Source organism: Mastigoproctus giganteus, chromosome 7 (genome assembly GCF_048544385.1).
Source record: "Mastigoproctus giganteus isolate SK-2022 chromosome 7, ASM4854438v1, whole genome shotgun sequence".
NCBI lineage: Eukaryota > Metazoa > Arthropoda > Arachnida > Uropygi > Thelyphonidae > Mastigoproctus > Mastigoproctus giganteus.
The window spans coordinates 70,906,319-70,925,029 of NC_143581.1; the positions used below are offsets into that span (position 1 = coordinate 70,906,319).

An 18,711-nucleotide genomic window follows, 5' to 3' on the forward strand; every position below is an offset into this window, starting at 1 on the left:
ATAATTCAAATGTATTTGCTATCCCTCTAAATTCCACCCAATTTATAGATGCCATATAGTCCTCCTTCTGAAATTAAAACCCATGTCTTTACCTACTAATAAAGATTTCTGAAATTTTCAGTGGAGAAATCTTGAATGAAATTTGCAGAAGTTCAGCCTTTCTTGGTAACAGCAACCCTTTGTTCCCCTTACCAATCCCATTGCCCTTCTCTGTACTCATTCTAGCAGCTCTACATCCTTCCTAAAATGAGGATTCCAGACCTGTATGCAGTATTCAAGATGTGGCCTGACCATTGCGTTATACACAGGGATAATCATCTCCTTATCCCTGCCAGCAAAATTCCTATATATCATTGACAAGACTCTGTGAGCTGCTTTGGCAGACTGTCTGCACTGCTCAAAAAACTTCATATTTGAGTGCACAATTACCCCCAGGTCTTTTTTCATTCTCCACTTCCCTGAGTGTAGTACTGCACAGTTGGTACTTAGCATTTGTCAATGTTAAACTTCAGTTGCCAACTTTTCAGTTCTATCTGCCCAACTTTTCTAGATCCTGTTGCAGTAATGTACTGTCATTACTGTCGTTAACAATCCTGCCAACCTTTTAAAATTTAAAATTGTTGAAGGGTGGCTTTGTAGATAGAAGGTTCATCATGGGATATACCAGGATAGTCTTGTAGGTGAATCTGCATTTGGTAACATTACATCAGCAGAAGCGTTTCCTGAATTTCTGCATAATGTGATCCAAGATGGTAAATTCACAGATGAACAGTTGTAAAACTATCACAAAACAGCACTGTACTATAGACTTCTTCCTGACAAGTCCCCGGTGTTTTAAGCATGTCAACACAAAATCTCTACCTTTGATTTATAAAAATAATTCAAATGCTTGGATGATGAGAAATATTTTTGCTTCATGGTTTGAAAGTGAGTCTGTACCATTGGTGAGAAAACAATTGCTTTCCAATAAACTTGAAGAAAAGGCTCTGTTACTATTGAATCACTGCCCAAGCTTATCCTTCAGCTGATGTCCTGAAATTGAAAGATAGCAAGATCAGAGTCGAGTTTCTGCCATGGAACATAAATTCACTCCGCAGATCAGGGCATTATTCAAGCCTTCAAAGCAGCCTACTATCATGGTTGTTTACTTGCTTGTGGCGTGAACTCAGACATTTGAGTCCTAGAATTTCTGAAAACATTAACACTGAAGGATGTTGCATGCAACGTTCGATTATTGTGGAAGAAAGTAAGCTCAACAGCAATTGAAAACTGATAGAAAAAAATGTATTCAAAAAGATGAGATCATTAATAATCTCTCAATTAGCAGCATTTTCAGAACAAGAAGCAAAGGCTGCTATTAACATACTTGGTGATGATAGTAACATACTACAATGATTTTGATGGAGATCATCTTCTCTGTCCATCTTTCTAGCTTCGTTTGTACTTCCTGGTTTTGGGGGGGACTCCTCGCTTAGGTTAAGTGGGGTGTACTGCTTGTCTATCTTCCTTATGGTCTGGTGGAGTGCTGCTGTGTGTTTCTGGAAGTAATCCTTCAGGTTAACTATCGCTGTCTTCTGTTTCTCAATGAGGTCTAGGCACCTCCATAGCCAGGTGGGCAGGAGCAGCAGTGTGTAGCACACACTTCTTGATTAGACTGGGGTTCAAGCCCGTGACCACCAAATACAGAGGCAGGAAGGTCAGGGAATGACCACCGCATATCCCCGGAGCAATATGGCCTTAGTTGCTAATGCTCCTAAAAACCAAATAACAAACAAACAATGAGGTCCATCAGGCTCCTTCTTCTTCATTGGCAATTATTATTATTATTATTATTATTAGCCATATGGTGCAAGAAAGCCTGAGGCTTATGTTTCACCAGCCAAACAAAAAAATTCCCAAGTTACCCTGAGAGAGAGAGAGAGAGAGAGAGAGAGAGAGAGAGAGAGAGGAATCACCAAGAAAAGAAGAATGATGATATCCATCTCAGGACCCTGGGTGTGCCAAGCCCATACTCACCAGATGTGACCACTTTAAGCTGTCAACTTCCACAACAACAGGTGGAAGTTTGTTCTGGCAATCAATCACCTGCTGACTAAAGACAAATTTCTGCTCAACTATTCTACAACTGTCTTTCCTGAATTTGAATTTATATCCCCTCAGGTTTGTAATCTGAGCAAGAGAAAGAATCCCATCAGCATTAAACCTGCTCAATCCATTCACGGCCTTATACCCTCAATCAGATTGCCTCACAGGTGCTTAGTCTCCAGAAGCTGCAAAAAAAAATTGCAGAACTTAAGCCTTTCTTCATAAGAACTTCCCTTTGTTCCCTTCACCAGTCTTGTTGCCCTTCTCTGTACTCATTCTAACAACTCTACATCCTTCCTAAAATGAGGCTTCCAGACCTGTACGCAGTACTCAAGGTGTGGCCTGACCATTGCCTTATACAAGGGGATAATCACCTCCTTATACCTGCTCGCAAAATTCCTATATATCATTGACAAGACTTCATGACCTGCTCTGGCCGCCCATCTGCACTGCTTGGCGAACTTCATATCTGACTGCACAATTATCCCCTTTCATTTTCTTTTTCATTCTCCACTTCTGTGAGTGTAGTACCACACAGTTGGTAGGTTTCTCTTGGATTACTGCTACCATATGCGGTACTTTGCATTTGTCAATGTTAAATTTCAGTTGCCACTTCTCAGCCCATTTTACCAACTAATCTAGATCTTGTTGCAGTAGCATACTGCAACAAGATCTAGATAAGTTGCAGTAGCATACTGTCATTAATATCCTTTGTAACAACCTTTGCAGATGATACAAAGGTTGTCATTAACAACCTTCGCATCATCTGCAAACTTGGACATTAACCCCTTCATGGATTATCCTGAGATATCTAGTTTTTAGTTTTAAAAGTTATTTGGAACTACACGAAATATCACGGGATAAAAGCAAACAATAATACCTCCAAATTTAGGACTGAAACATATTTTCTCGGGCATTTATCTGGCTAATTTTGCATTAGCCAGATAAATCCTGAGATCTCTTGGGATTTTCTTATGCCTGGCAGCAGACAACTGGGTTTCATTTTACTTATATTGTACAGCAATGTCAGAACAGTAGCACGTGTTCCTATGTGCCGCCAGGAAGCAAAATAAAATTTGCTGTCCTAAATGCTGAATACTGATAAGTGTTAGCCAATCAGAAAACAGTATCAAAAAATATTTTGGCGCCCTCTTGAACCACCGCCCGTAAGCAATGCTTACCTCACCTATCCACTTGTAGAGGCTGTGTGTCAGAATGTAATTAGTTCATGATTATTGCTTGTGGTGGGAGGTTACTGCTCGTGTGTTCCACTTGATTTTTTCAATTTATTTATATAATGAGTAGTGAAGAAGAGAACAGTGAAGATTTATATAGTTTATTGGAAACTTTTGGTAAATCCGATTCTGATGAATCTGTTTCAGGTTTTGATTCAGATGAAGAAGATGGTGATGTCAGTGTTTTAGATGCTAGACAGTGGTGCAAAATTGACTGCACTAAAGACCCCCCCCCCTCCCGCCACCTCCAAGATTTCTATTTTTTGCACAGCCAGATTTGTGCATTGAAAACAATACAGATGAAATGACTCTCATAGATTTTTTTGCTTTATTTTTTGATGACGAACTAATTAATCTAGTGTGCTCTGAGACTAATAGATTTGCAGAACAAAGTGATGCTCGTGATTCTAGTTGGACTCTGGTGATGCATTCTGAATTGAGAGTATTTTTTGCTCTGAAAATGTTGCAAGGTATTGTGAAAAAGCCTGAAGAATATATGCACTGGTCAAACAAGTCATTACTTGAGACACTAGTGTTTGGACTACAATGGCTCTTAGGCATCATAAAAAGATAAAACAATACCTTCGTTTCTCAGATAATAAGTCATATGATGTAAATACACACCCAAATCCAAAAACAAAATTTATGATATCTATTGATTCTTAGAAAATAAATTTAGAAGTCTCTCTGTTCCTAAAAGAGACATAACAATAGTTGAAAGCGTGATGCTGTACAAAGGAAGACTCGGTTAGGTGCAGTACATGCCATTGAAGCACTCAAGGTTTGGCATAAAGTATTATATGCTGTGTGAATCCAAAAGTGGCTATGTTTGGACTTTCATAATGTATGTAGGAAAAGGCACAGAAATGGATTCAGACTTTATTGAAGTATGCAAGTCTATGCAAGTAGTTTTGACTCTCATAAAGCCTCTGTTTGGAAAAGGGTATTGCCTCACAGTTGACAATTATTATACCAGTCCCCAATTAGCTGATATTCTCATCACAAAGAAAACTGATGTTTATGGTACAGTGAGACTAAACAGAAAGGAAATTCCCAAAATTCTGAAGAAGGAAAAGCTAAAACGACAAGAGAAAAGTTGCTGGTTTTCAAAGAGGGAAAGTCATGGCCTTACATTGGAAAGATAAAAAAGATGTGGTGTTGTTATCTACTGTCCATAATCCTTCTTGGGAAGAAATAGAAACTTGAACAGGAGTAGTGAAGAGACCCAAATTAGTTTGCGACTAGAACTTTTCCAAGGGAGATGTAGATAATGTTGACCAGCATTTAGCGAACTATCTCCTGCCCAGGAAATGGATTAAAAAATACTACAGGAAGGTTTTCTTTCACCTAATGGACCTAGCTGTGTGGAATACATTTCTGCTGTATAAAGCCATGATTTCAGATGGCCAAAAAGCCCTCTCACCTTGAAAGAGTTTTTTTGGATTTCAGATTGGACCTGATTGATGAAATTATCAAGAAATATCACCCGCAAATTACACCAGTTAGAAAGGGAAGACTGTCCTCAACATCCCACCCAACTTGCTATTCTCCAGGCCATTATCCCTTTGATATTCCACCAACTGAGAAGAAGAAGGTTCCAACTAGAACTTGTCGGGTATGCTCCCAAAAGTGGAACAGAGATGGCAAGAAAATTCAAAAGGAGACACGCTACATGTGTGAAACATGTGAAATTGGCCTTTGCATCACTCTTTGCTTCAAGACCTACCACACCAAGTAAAATTACTATTTGTTTTTCATGAAATGCCATTTTTTTTATGGAATGCCTTTTTTTAAGGAATTCAGTTTGTCTTTCAGGGAATAAACTAAGTTTGCATTTTTTTTGTGTTTTTCTGTTCCTTTCTTTTATCTCAAGTGCTAATTTATTAAAAAAAATCTGTATAATTTGCACACTTTTTGGCATACATAAGATAACTCAGGATAGCTGAAATGGGTTAATTGTACTCCCATGTATTTTCTACGAAACAGTTTATGAAAAACACAAAACTATACAGTGAGTACTCGCATGATGCATACTTTTAATATAGTATATTTTTCTAAAATAAACTTTTATTTTAGTTTAGAAAATAAACTTTTATTTTATTTAAAATAAACTAAATGTTATTTAGTTTATTTTAATCTAAAATAAAAAAAAGTCAATCTGTTATGGCACATTTTTAGGAAAAAAATGTTCCGGGAAGGGGTTAAGAAGAGCAGAGTCCATTGATTATCACTCTCTGTCATCTCCCATTCAACCATCCCTTTATCCATTGCAGCAACTTGCCCTTAATGCTATACTGCTCCAATTTGTACAGCAGTTCTCCATGTGCAACAGTAACAAAACCTTTCCTGAAATCCAAGTATATGATATATCTGTATGCTGTGGCAAATTGGTGTGCCACAAGTATGCTTGTAGTGTGCCATGGAAAATGTAAAAAAAGATAATAATAAAAATAAAGTCAAATAAAAAATTCATTTATTTACGCTGTGTGATCCGAGTTCCTTCTGGTGGTCAGTGTGATGTCACGTTTAATTCCTAGTAGTAGATCTGCTTTAAACGAAAAAGAGAGAGACTAAAGTCAGTAGAAGAGGAGCTGAGAGTAAGCCTATTCACAATAAATCCTCATATTAAAAAACTATGTGCCTTCCATCAAACTGAACCGTCTCACCGATTAAAAAGTTATAATTCTATATTTTTTGTTTTTATATAATTATGTTAATTTTTTTATATATTTTCTTTTAAATTTCATGTATGTTCTTTTAAATAATTTCTTTTCTTTTAAATTTCATGCAATTCATGTATATTCAGAAAGCCACATTAAAAGCATTTAAAACAAATAATAAGTGTATTATTAAATGTACCCAACAAAAAACTGTGTGTTTATATACATATATATATATATATATATACTTTGTATATATATTTATAATATAAGCCGTTAAATATATATTATTTATATGTATATACACCAATGAGCCAAAACATTATGACTAGCTAGATGTTATGCAAATCGAAGCAAATGCAGGTGAACTACGGCGTGTGTGGGTGTGGGTGTGGGTCAGGACACGGTATAAAAAACACCTGATACTGAGCTTTGTCAAACAAGTTTAATAAAGGCCAAATTGTAATGGCCAGGCTAATGGGTCAGAGTATATCTGAAACGGCACAGCTGGTGGGGTGCACACGGTCAGTCGTGGTTAGTACCTACCAAAAATAGTTCAAGGAGGGAAAACCCATGAATTGTCTGCGAGGTGTTGGACGACCACGGCTCATTGATGCTCAAGGTGAGCGAAGACTCTCCCGGATGGTATGTGGCAACAGGAGGGCGACTGTGGCGCACCTCGCTGGTAATTGGAATGCTGGAGATGGGAGTAATGTGTCACAACACACATTATATTGAACCCTGTTGAAAATGGGGCTGTGTAGCCGCATGCTGTTTTGAGTGCCCATGCTAACCACGGTTCACTGGCGACAGTGCCTACAACGGGCACTCAAGCATCGAAACTGGACCTTGAGTGATTGGAAGAAGGATGTCTGGTCTGATGAATCATGTTTCCTGTTGCACTACATGGACGGCCGGGTAAGTGTGCTTCATTTACCTGGGGAAGTGATGGTGCCTGGATGCATTAGCATTAGCATTAGTAGAGGCATATGATGCAAGAAAGCAAGCTTATGCAGCATCAGCCAAAAAAAAAAAAAAACCCACTTCCACTTCACCACTCCGTTCGTTCGAAATACCTGTCCAGCTGAGCCTTAAATTTATTTAGGCTATCAACTTCCACGACAAGGGATGGAAGTCTGTTCCACCAACCAACTACCCACTGGCTAAAGGCAAATTTCTGCACGTCTATCCTACATCTGTCTTTCCTCAATTTGAATTTATGCCCTCTCAGGTGATTATTCTGAGCAAGAGGAAGAATCCCATCAGCATTGAGCATGCTCAAACCATTCAAGGCTTTATACACCTCTATCAGATCACCTCGCTGGTGCCTAGTCTCCAGACACTGTAATTTGCAAAACTTAAGCCTTTCTTCGTAAGAGTACCCCTTTGTTCCATTCACTAATCTTGTTGCCCTTCTCTGTACTCGTTCCAGCAGCTCTACATCCTTCTTGAAATGAGGCCTCCAGACCTGTATACAGTACTCAAGGTGTGGCTTGACCATTGCCTTATACAAGGGAATAATCACCTTATCCCTGCTAAAAAAATTCCTGTATGTCATTGACAAGACACCATGAGCTACTCTTGCAGCTCGCTGCACTGCTCAGAGAACTTCATATCTGCCTGCACAATTACCCCCAGGTCCTTTTCATTCTCTACCACTGTCAGCGTAGTACCACAGAGTTGATACGTTGATCTAGGGTTACTGTTTCCCATATGTAGTATTTTACATTTGTCAATGTTAAACTTCATTTGCCACCTCTCAGCCCATCTGCTCAACCTTTCCAGATCCTGTTGCAGCAGCGTAGCATCAGTAGTGTCCTTAACAACCCTGCCAACCTTTGTATCGTCTGCAAACTTGGACATTAAGCTTGATATACCATCATCAATATCATTTATAAATACAGAAAACAACAATGGACCAACACTGAACCCTGAGGAACTCCACTAATAACATTAGTCCACGTTGAGGAGTGTCCACTGATTACCACTCTCTGTCTTCTGCCACCCTGCTAGCAAAATTCCTATATATCATTGACAAAACCCCATGACCTGCCCTGGCATCCTGTCTGCATTGCTCAGAAAACTTCATATCTGCCTGCACAATTACTCCCACGTCTTTTTCATTTTCTACCACCTTAAGTGTAGTACCACACAGTTGGTACGTTTCTCTGGGGTTACTTCTACCCATATGCAGTACTTTGCATTTGTCAAGGTTAAACTTCAGTTGCCACTTCTTAGCCCATCTGCCCAAATTATCCAGATCCTGTTGCAGTAGCACACTGCCATTATTGTCATTAACAACCCTGCGAACCTTTGTATCATCTGCAAACTTCGACATTAAGCCTGATATACCTTCATCAATATCATTGATAAATATACAAAACAACAGTGGACCTAACACCGAACCCTGTGGGACCCCACTAATAACATTAGTCCAAGAAGAGCAGCACCCATTGATTACCACCCTCTGTCTTCTCCCACTTAACCATCCTTTTATCCATTGTAGCAACTTACCCTTAATACCATTCTGCTCCAATTTGTACAATAGTCTTCCATGCGCAACAGTGTCAAAAGCTTTCCTGAAATCCAAATATGTGATATCAAAATTATTTTTTGCATCCAGTTCCTTTGTAACCACATCATAATATCCTATCAAATTTGTCAGACAAGGCTTTCCCTTAACAAACCCATGCTGTGTCTGAATTATTGCTGCAGTCTTGTCTAGATGATCCTGCAATGCATCTTTAACCAGTGACTCCATTATTTTACCAGGAACAGAAGTTAAACTAACTGGTCTGTAATTACTCGTGTCACCCTTCGATCCCCCTTTGTGAATTGGGGATACATTTGCACATCTCCAGTCCGTGGGAACCTCCCCTGAGTCCAAGGACGCTCTCATAATTATGGCTAAGGGTTTGCTTAGTTGCTTTGCCACCTCCTTTAATATAACTGGATAGATCTCATCCACCCCAGGTGCTTTTCTTATGTTTAACTTCAACAATTTCTCTTCCACTTTGCTCTCAGTTATTACAGAATCATTAAGTATCCTGCTACAATTTGATAACCTTCTGTCATTTTCAAACCTTAATAATTCCTCATGTGTGAATGTAGATGTAAAATACTCATTCAGCAGGATCTGAGCAGGATCATCAACAGTCGAACCATCGATGTCAAGTGGACCAATCTGATTCATCCCCGTCCTTTTAGAGTTTATATATGTAAAGAAATCCTTGCTGTTTTTCTTAGCATCTTTTGTCAAGGATTTCTCGTAATCTGCCTTCGCCTGCCGAACCTCCTTTGTGACCTGATTACAGATTAACTTATATCTGCCATAGGCTTCTGAGTCGCTTGATAATTTATATGCATCCCATGCATTTTTCTTCTCTGTTACGAGTCTCATTAGTTCATTTGACAACCATTTAGGCCTAAACCTTGAACAATATTTCTTAATAGGTATGAAACTTTTAGTAGCTTCCCCGATTAATTCCTTGAATGCTTCCCACTTAGAATTTACTGTTGGTAACATCGTCAGTTGATCCCACTGTACAGTGGGATCAACTGACGATCAACTGATCAATAGAGGCACCAACAACTACTAGTTCCTGTGGGAACAGTGCATTCTGCCTTTTGAGTTTCCATTGTGTTGCGTGATGAACAAGTGCAAGCTCTTGCGTTGATGTGGGCAGTTGAGAGCTTGATGGGCCCCTCAATTTAGTTCCTTCGAGGGCATCCACCCTGTCCTTCAAGCTCTCATATATGCCCATAACAACGCTGAGTTGCTGCCTGATTTCGTTACACTCTTTGCATCGCGCACACACAAAGACATCCCCCATGGCAATATCATGCCCCGTACCTGATTGCTCCACAAACATCATGCAAGCAGTGCATTTTAAAAGGCTGTGATTCAGAGGGCAACTGCCCCCCCCCCCCAGTTCTCCTCTGAGCCTTTTGCTTTGCTGCTCTGGTCTGAGTCATGATTCCGATTTACTTTCAATAAAATTTTAATTTCAGTACAAAATTATAAGCCTAAACTTGCATCCCAATACAGTTATAATGGTATATATATTTTTCAGTATCAAGTATTAATTATCTACGAGTTCCCTTTATATAACTTCCGTATCAAGTTATATATTAATTAATTATGTTATGTTTGTAATCTAAGTCATTATATATATTTAGTTTAAAGTACAATTTAATTGACAACGAAGTTTAACAGGTTTTACTGATTAATTGACAATATTATATTATACTATACTAACGCTATCTAGTTCAGAATATATATCGTATCATATGACAAAGGCAGCAAGTTATGAACAGTAAATCTACGGACACTTAAGTATTAATTAACTTCCAAATCTCGCTGTCTCAATTCAGAATAAACTAACGATCCTGACTAGGTCTATAAGGTACTTATAGAAAATAATTTGATGTAAAAAATATTCAATAAAAGGGCTAAATATGGCTAAAAAACGTCTCGTTCAGCGGAGTTGCAACTTGTAACACGTGGATTTGATACCCTTACTGTTACTTTTATGCAATTACAAGGCCGAGTAAAGAATAAATACACCAGATTAATCAGAAAATCACATAATAATGCTATACTACTAAATTTAAATCAAAAGTTTTAGAAAAACAATAATTTCAAATCAATAAATAAGAAAAATCCACTTACTGGCTTTGAACACGTCTGGCTCCCACCTGGGATGAAAACAAGCCGGTGGCGGCGGTGCCATGCTTTGGGCGAAGTTATACTGGGATACCCAAGGTCTAGTCATCCATGTGCCGAGCACTCTGATGTCTACCACCTACCAAAACATCATTGTTGACCAGGTACACCCTTTCATGGCAACAGTCTTCCCCTCTGGCGGTGCAATCTTTCAGCAGGATAATGTGACATGTCACATTGCCTGGATTGTTCGAGACTGGTTCGCGGAACATGAGGAAGACTTCCAGGTATTACCTTGGCCTCCAAATTCCACAGACATCAATCCCATCGAGCATCTGTGGTTTGTGTTGGAACAGCAACTCCAATCTGCGGCATCTCAACCATAGACCTTACAGGAGTTGTAGAATCTGCTGGTTACGTGTTGGTACCAGATACCACAAGACACATTTAGAAATCTTGTAGCATCCATGCCTTGCTGGATCCGAGCTGTTTCAGTTGCATGTGGAGGACTAACATCATATTAGGCAGGTGGTCATAATGTTTTGGCTCATCAGTAAATAATATATATATGAGCATAATAGTGATTGCAGTGTGCCGCAAAATTTTAGTGTCTTGAAAACTGTGCCACAACAATGAAAAGGTTGAGAAACACTGTGATGTATACTTCGATTTCATGATATCAAAATTATTTTTTGCATCCAGTTCCTTTGTGACCACATCCTAGAATCCAATCTCCCTTTAAAAAACCCATGCTGTGTCTTAATTATTACTGCAGTCTTGTCTAGACGATGCTGCAATGCTTCTTTAACCAGTGACTCCATTAATTTCCCCAAAACTCTAGTCTATAGTTTACTTGTGTCACCTTTTGAATCCCTTTTTTGAACTGGAGATACAGTTGCACACCTCTAGTCCAAGAATGTTTTCATAATTATGGCTAAGAATTTGTTTACTTCCTTTACCACCTCCTTTAATATAACTGGATAGATCCCATCCACCTCATGTGCCTTCCTTATGTTTAACTTCAACAATTTCTTCTCCACTTTGCTCCCAGTTATTAGAAAATCTCTTAGCCCCCAGAAGTTTATCAAAGAGTTTGATAAACTTCTGGCATTCTCCTCCTTGAATAACACCTCATGCATGAATGTAGATGCAAAATACTCACTCAATTTATCAGCTACCTGAGCATGATCATCAATAGTCGAACCATCTATGTTAAGTGGTCCAATCCGATTCATCCTTTTCCTTCTAGAGTTTACATAAATAAAGAACTCTTTATTTATGAACTGCCAAAGATTTCTTGTAATCTGCCGTTGCTTGCTGAACCTCTTTTCTGACTTAATTACAAACTAGCTTATATCTACCATAGGCTTCTGTGTCGCCTGATAATTTATATGTATCCCATGCATTTTTTTCTCTGCTACGAGCCTTATTAATTCATCTGACATCCATTTAGGCCTAAACCTTGAACAGTATTTTTTAATTTAAGTCCCTGAAACCTTGACATTTAAAATTCACCATTTGGAACATCATCAGTTAATCCCATTGTATAGAATTTAAAAACTCTCTTAAGACCTTTATGAAAGCAAAAACCATTCTCCTTATTAGTTACATCTTTAAGGAAATCCCACATCAGAACAATCTGATCACTGCCACCTAGTGGTTCTTTTATCTGCAGATTCTTAATGCACGAATAATCACTTCTAATAATCAGATCCAGAGTATTACAGTATTTCTTAGTCGATATGAAAAGCCTAGTAGCATCCAAGATTAAGTTCCTGAAAGTTTCCAATTTAGAATTCACCATTAGTAACATCATCAGTTGATGCCACTATATAGAATTAAAAACTGTCTAAGACCATTGCAGACACCTTTACGAAAGCAAAAACCCTTCCTTTTACCCTTGATGGTAATTACATCTTTAAGTGAATCCCACATCAGTACACTCTGATCGCTGTCACCCAGTGGTTCCTTTATCTGCAAATTCTTAATGCATGAATAATCACTTCTGATAATCAGATCCAGAGTATTACTCCCCCAGGTTGCCTTTCGAACACCTTGCTGTAGAAAACAATTCATCGAATAAATCCAGAAAAGTCTTGCGAGTGTTCGAGTGACCAATCCACAAGTTCCAGTCAATATCTGGAAGGTTAAAATCCCCCATTACAAGACATTCTGATTTACTAGCCCACTCTATTTCTCTGCTCAATTGTTCATTATACTCATCAGAGTCATTAGGCCTATAACACACACAAACTCGCATTTTCCTTTTCCCAGTGCTTATGTCACACCACACTGACTCAACATTGCATTGTCCACCAATGTGAATTTTGTGGACTTCCTTAGATTTTATGTGTCTTTTAACTAACAGCATAACCCCTCCTCCCTTCCTGTCCTGTCTATCCTTCCTGTACACATTGTACTCCCCAAATTTCAATTCTGCACTGCTTATATGCATGTGATACCACATCACTGATATTGCAACTTATCTGCTTTTGATGTTTTGACCAGCACTTCAAACTCATCAAATTTATATACTTTACTCCTAGCATTGGTGTACATGCAAGTATACATACATCTATTCTTACTCTTAGTTAGCCTTAAACAACCCATGTATTTACTTGTTCCAGGATGACTCTCAGCAGCCCATTAAATCCTCAGCATCCCGCTTTGCAGACTGCTGCTCATTCCAGTAGATGCAGTGGAAGAATTAATTTCACCTGTGCCTTTGTCTACCGTTAATCTATTAGTCAGTTAATAGATTAACACTAGCTGTTTTTTGACCCACCTAACACTGCCTCGGTTGCATCAGTAAATATTCTTGCACCTTTTCTATTTAAGTGTATCCCATCCCTGTAGAAACAATCTATATTGTAAACAAGCACAGACCATGTTGAGAAAATTTCTACCCCATGAGCCTTGCACAATCTTTCCAGGGCCAAATTGATTGACAAGGCTCTCATCATATACTCCCTACTATCATGTCTGGGCAAAATTCCAGACACTTCAAATTTAATCCCAACTCATGATATTTTATCAACATTGACCCGTAACTTGTTAAGTAAATCTACAGATCTCTTTACTTTTACTGTCACTAGTGCCAAAGTGTATAAAAGTATCACTTTTTGTGCCCTTAAAAGATGATATCTGCTCTACAACATCATCAACTTTTGCCCCTGGCAGACATACCTTGCTCCTGTTTCACCTATCCTCTTTGTATAATTTCCCTGTCTCCCTGACAGTAGAGTCACCAACAATAACTAGTTCCTATGGGACGAGTGCATTTCGGCCTCAGAGATTTCTGCTGTGTTGCTTGATGCACAGGCGTGCACTCTGGTATTGTGTTGGGCAGCTTTGAGCTTGAAGGCCCTCATATTAATTTCTTTGAGGGCATCTACCCTACACCTCAAACTCTTATAGACATCCATCAAAACGCTGAGTTGGCCCCTAATTTCTTGATACCCTAACACTCATTTACACTGCTTTATTAATAAGCATTTTGTGGATTCTATTTTATGCTACATTTTTAATGGGTCTTTATTTTATTTTAAAATAAGATAATTTTGTTTTACAATTTTTGTTATTTTCATAAATTTATATTTAATTTTAATTTTTAAAATTTTTTACAGATTTATTATATTTTAATGTTTTAAAATTTTTACAATTTAATTTTATTTTACAAATTTTCATTCTCTTAAAATTGCCTGGTGAGATAGTCTCAGCAAGCTTTTGAATCTATTCGTTGATGCTTTTCAAAATTAATCAATACAGTACAGTATAAAAAATGTATTAAATGCAAGAACTTAGGAAACAATTTAAAAAATTAAATCTTTGAATTGTTTCCTAATTAATTAATAAGTGAAGGTGTATCATGTATGATATTTCCTTTTAGTTTATTATTTTCAATTTTCTGTCTGATCCTTTTAGTTCCATGTAAATTTTTAAGCTATGCAAAACTCTTATATCAAAAAATACAAAACTGCAGCTTGCAAAACAAAAACATTTTTATATAACATTATTACACAAGCTTATATCATTGATGAACATAGTGCTTACTTATTCCTCAGAATATTAATTTGCAGATTTGTTAAAATTAGAAATGTCACACAAAATTTACTGATTGACAAAATCATTTTATTATTCTTTATTTCAGATACTGATACTATTCTGGCAACACACATATCTTTAGATTTACCCTCTGCAACCCCTATTATTAAGAAGATTGTAGTTCTGCTACCTGATTTGCTTTCTGTAGCAGTCCATTCTTTGAAAGATGGTTTAGGACAGGTATAATAGAATTTTAATACCATATCTTTGTAATTGTGTATTAAAGCATTGTATTCTGGAATGCAGTTTTGATGAAACTATGAATTAAATATTTCTGTGATAATGGCATTTATTTATGAATATAAATAATTTTAAAAAATTATATATATATATATATAAATATCTAGTAACATCTAAAATATATATAAATATCTAGTAACATCTAAAATATATATAAATATCTAGTAACATCTAAAATATATATAACACATCTAGTCCTCTATTATCTCTATTAGGTTTGTCTTATGTACAGTGTTATTAAGAAAGATTTTAAAAAAGTCAAGTTTCTCCATGTGAATTTCTCCAACTTAATATTTCATATCATTCATTTTTAAGTAAATATTGGTTAAAATTTACTGTTTTTCAAAACAGTGGTATCAAAAAAAAAAAAAAAAAAAAGATAAAATAAAAACATAACCTGTTATGCTGTGCAGTGCGAAAAGAGCTTTATTTTTATTTCATGTACATTTTATAATAAAACAATACGAAAAATGTGAATTGCTACTGATATTACTTAATATTCAGTGTAAATGATTTTCACAGTAAAAATAGTGTAAAAAAAATAAGTGTTTTCATCATTTCCATCCCAAATATTCTATTTTAAATCCATTTTAAAACACACCAGTATGAAATATACAAGTTCATGGCTGGGAAGAAAAATCTATGTGGTGGAAGAACTGGCCACCCAATCAACTCCTCCTACCCAGTCTTATACAATTTTTTTTTTAATCTGTTGAATCTTTTCTTGTCTTCTTTCTTTATATAGCAAGCATACTTTATATTTTATAGCAAACATACTCAGTCTGCGTTTTTTAATAGTATTAAAATAGCACCTTGAAACTGCCACCTCTGAGGATCAAGAGGTCATATAAGTCAATGTCTTTTTCAAGCACCTGAAAGTCTTTAGCAAGCCCTTTTGCTATTATCTTACATAACTTATCAGCTTCTTTGTTGTCAGTTTCTGTTAACCTTGAAGTTTTAAGTTTTCTGAGGCCTTCATTAGATAACTCTAATCTTGTACCTCAAATCTCAGGGATGCCATTGTATTTTACCTGTTAAAAAGCCAGCTAGGAGGGCCATGATTCTGAAAGCAGTATTTTTCTCTTTTGAAATATTCAGTTTACTCTGTTGTAGTAATTATACTCTGCCAATCAACAGATGTATACAAAGTCATTCAAGCTTTTTTTTTTTTTTCACTATCCTGTAGATTGGGAGTTCATTTTTTTGGATATCTGTTAAGATTGCATGGGTTTCGAGAGTGGTAATTTGCTAGTGACTTTTGGACATTTCTGAAAACATTTCCTTTTGACAGTTTTGTAATTCAGTCTTTGTTGCTTTGAATACTGTTGCCATTTTTTATTCATGACATAGGTGTATATCTCATGATACATCAATATAAAATAAGAATGTGCCAGTCACAAAGCAAAACAAGTAAGGTAAATAGAAAGTAACTACAGTAATAAGCAAAGGACAGGAGGGAAATAAATCAGAATAAAGGGTACTGCAGAAGGAATGCTCTCCAAAAATAATTTAGAAAGAATGCCAATTATTACAAATACCAAATAATATAAATTTACAAAAATGTCAGTTAATTCAAATTTAGAAGTGCCCCTTGATGGCAACAGTGGCAGAGGAGTCGTTGCATTTTGTGTGCGTGCGGCACGAAGAAAGGGGAGGGGGGATGTAATCAAGCTCTCTGCGAGTAGTTCAACACGTGTTCTTGTCCTTATTAGAAACAAAAAAAGTTTCCAATTTAACATCTATCGAAAACCTACAAACACCGGTATGCTTCTTCATTATAACAGCTATCACCCGTTTTTAAAAGCAGGGAGTTGGGGGGGGGGTTGTTTAAGTAGGCAAACAGAAGAGAAGGAGGAAAAATCCTACATCTCCCATTTCACTAATAGTTTGGGAATTTGAAAATCTAGAGATTTAGAACAGCTTAAAGGTTTTATGGAGGAAAAGATATATAAGTTTCCACTCGGAAATCTGGGTGCGTGACTAACCTCATTAGAAGATGTCCTGGATGGGGGGAGGATGTTACGTTTTGCTGCTAAATTTAAACTTGTAGGATATTTGTTTAAGATCCCACTCCTCAGAAATTATTAATGTAGGTCTATGTCTGTTTATTGACCTTGTTCATTGATCTTATTACTAGAGTCTCACTGCTGTCTAACTTAAATTTTGTGTCTTGTTTGTCTAATATTATCTAGTTCTTCATTGAATTTATTCATATTACCCACTTCTACAACATCAGATGGCAGTTTCAAACAATCAACCGCTGACTGATGACAATTTTCCGCACATCTGTCTCTTCAATTCATCTGACATCCATTTAGGTTTAAGCCTTAAACATTATTTTTTATTTGGTTGAAAAGCTAGTAGCTTCTATTATAACATTCCTGAATGCTCTCAATTTAGAATTTGCTGTTGTTAACTTCATCAGTTGGTCCCATTTCGTAGAATTTAAAAACTGTCTGAGACCATTGTAGTCACCTTTACAAAAGCCCTTCCTTTGCCCTTCACAGTGGTTACATCTTTAAGTAAATCTAATGTTAATACACTGTGATCAGTTCCATCTAGTTAGTCCTTTATTTGTAAACTCTGAATGCATGAAGTGCTGCTGCTGCTGCTGTTAATTGGATGAAGAGATATTGCTTTCTATTGTTACCTCTCTAAAATGCTGATGTTGAAATAAATCATCCAATCAATCCACAAAGGTCTTGTGATTGTGTGAATGACTGACTGGAACTACAAGTTCCTGTCGGTATTTGGAAAATTAAAATTCCCCATTATAAGACATTGTGATTTCCTCTTCCACTCTTTTTCTCTGTACAGTTGTTTATTGTTGATGTGATGAGTACAACTATTCAACTTACATCACACAAATCTGATTAAACTTAAATTTTGTGTCTTGTTTGTCTAATATTATCTAGTTCTTCATTGAATTTATTCATATTACCCAATAAATTCAATGAATTTATTCAATATATTCCATATATTCCAGACATATTACCCAATAAATTCAATGAATTTATTGGGTAATATGTCTGGAATATATTGAATTTATTGGATAATATAATATGTATTGGAAAATTGTCTTCTACAACATCAGTTATGTCACACCAAACTGACTCAATGTTGCTCTAGCCAACCATGTCAACTGGGGATGCACTGCCTTTCATTTTATGTGCTTCTTAACTAAGAGCACATTTAGAGTAATACAGTGATGTATCTGCCTGTTGAGTGACTTTTTCCCAATGAAGCATGATTTCATTGAGCAGCTATGTTAATAGTCAGCATTATCAGTTATGGAGTTTGAACACTCCCTATACATATCATGAAAGGCCCAAAGGTTCTATTGCCGCCTCAGGTAAAGATAAAGCCAACCTACCAGCATCCTACTTTTCTTCTAACTCTTGTATTGATGATCTTGGTAAACCACCTCCTACCATTCCCAATTCACTCCATTCAATTCCTCCGGTGGTCTTCCATAAAAAGAATGTCAGAAGAATCTTGAACAACCTTGATGCCAAGAAAGTTCCAGGTCCTGATGGTTATCCCCATATGTTCTCAAAAACCTATGTTCCTTAGCTTATTACCGTTATGTGTCCCTTTTGAACTTTCTTATTCCTCTGTTTTCTTTTTCTTTTTTTTTTTTTCCTGCTTGGAAATTTGCTCATATCCCACCAGTTCCTAAAGAGGGTGACATATTCCTCCTATCCAATTATTATCTCATTGC

General features: G+C 36.8%; 1 protein-coding gene across 5 annotated transcripts in view; it reads left to right on the forward strand.

Moving 5' to 3' along the window:
* Positions 1-18,711, forward strand: part of LOC150082988 (uncharacterized) — a 1,785,507-nt gene that overhangs the window by 343,663 nt on the left and 1,423,133 nt on the right. For all 5 annotated transcript variants that reach the window (XM_090377722.1, XM_090377724.1, XM_090377725.1 and 2 more), the window contains exon 18: positions 14,797-14,930. In XM_090377722.1, coding sequence (XP_090233848.1) covers positions 14,797-14,930 — 134 coding nt within the window. The remainder of the gene's footprint in view (positions 1-14,796; positions 14,931-18,711) is intronic.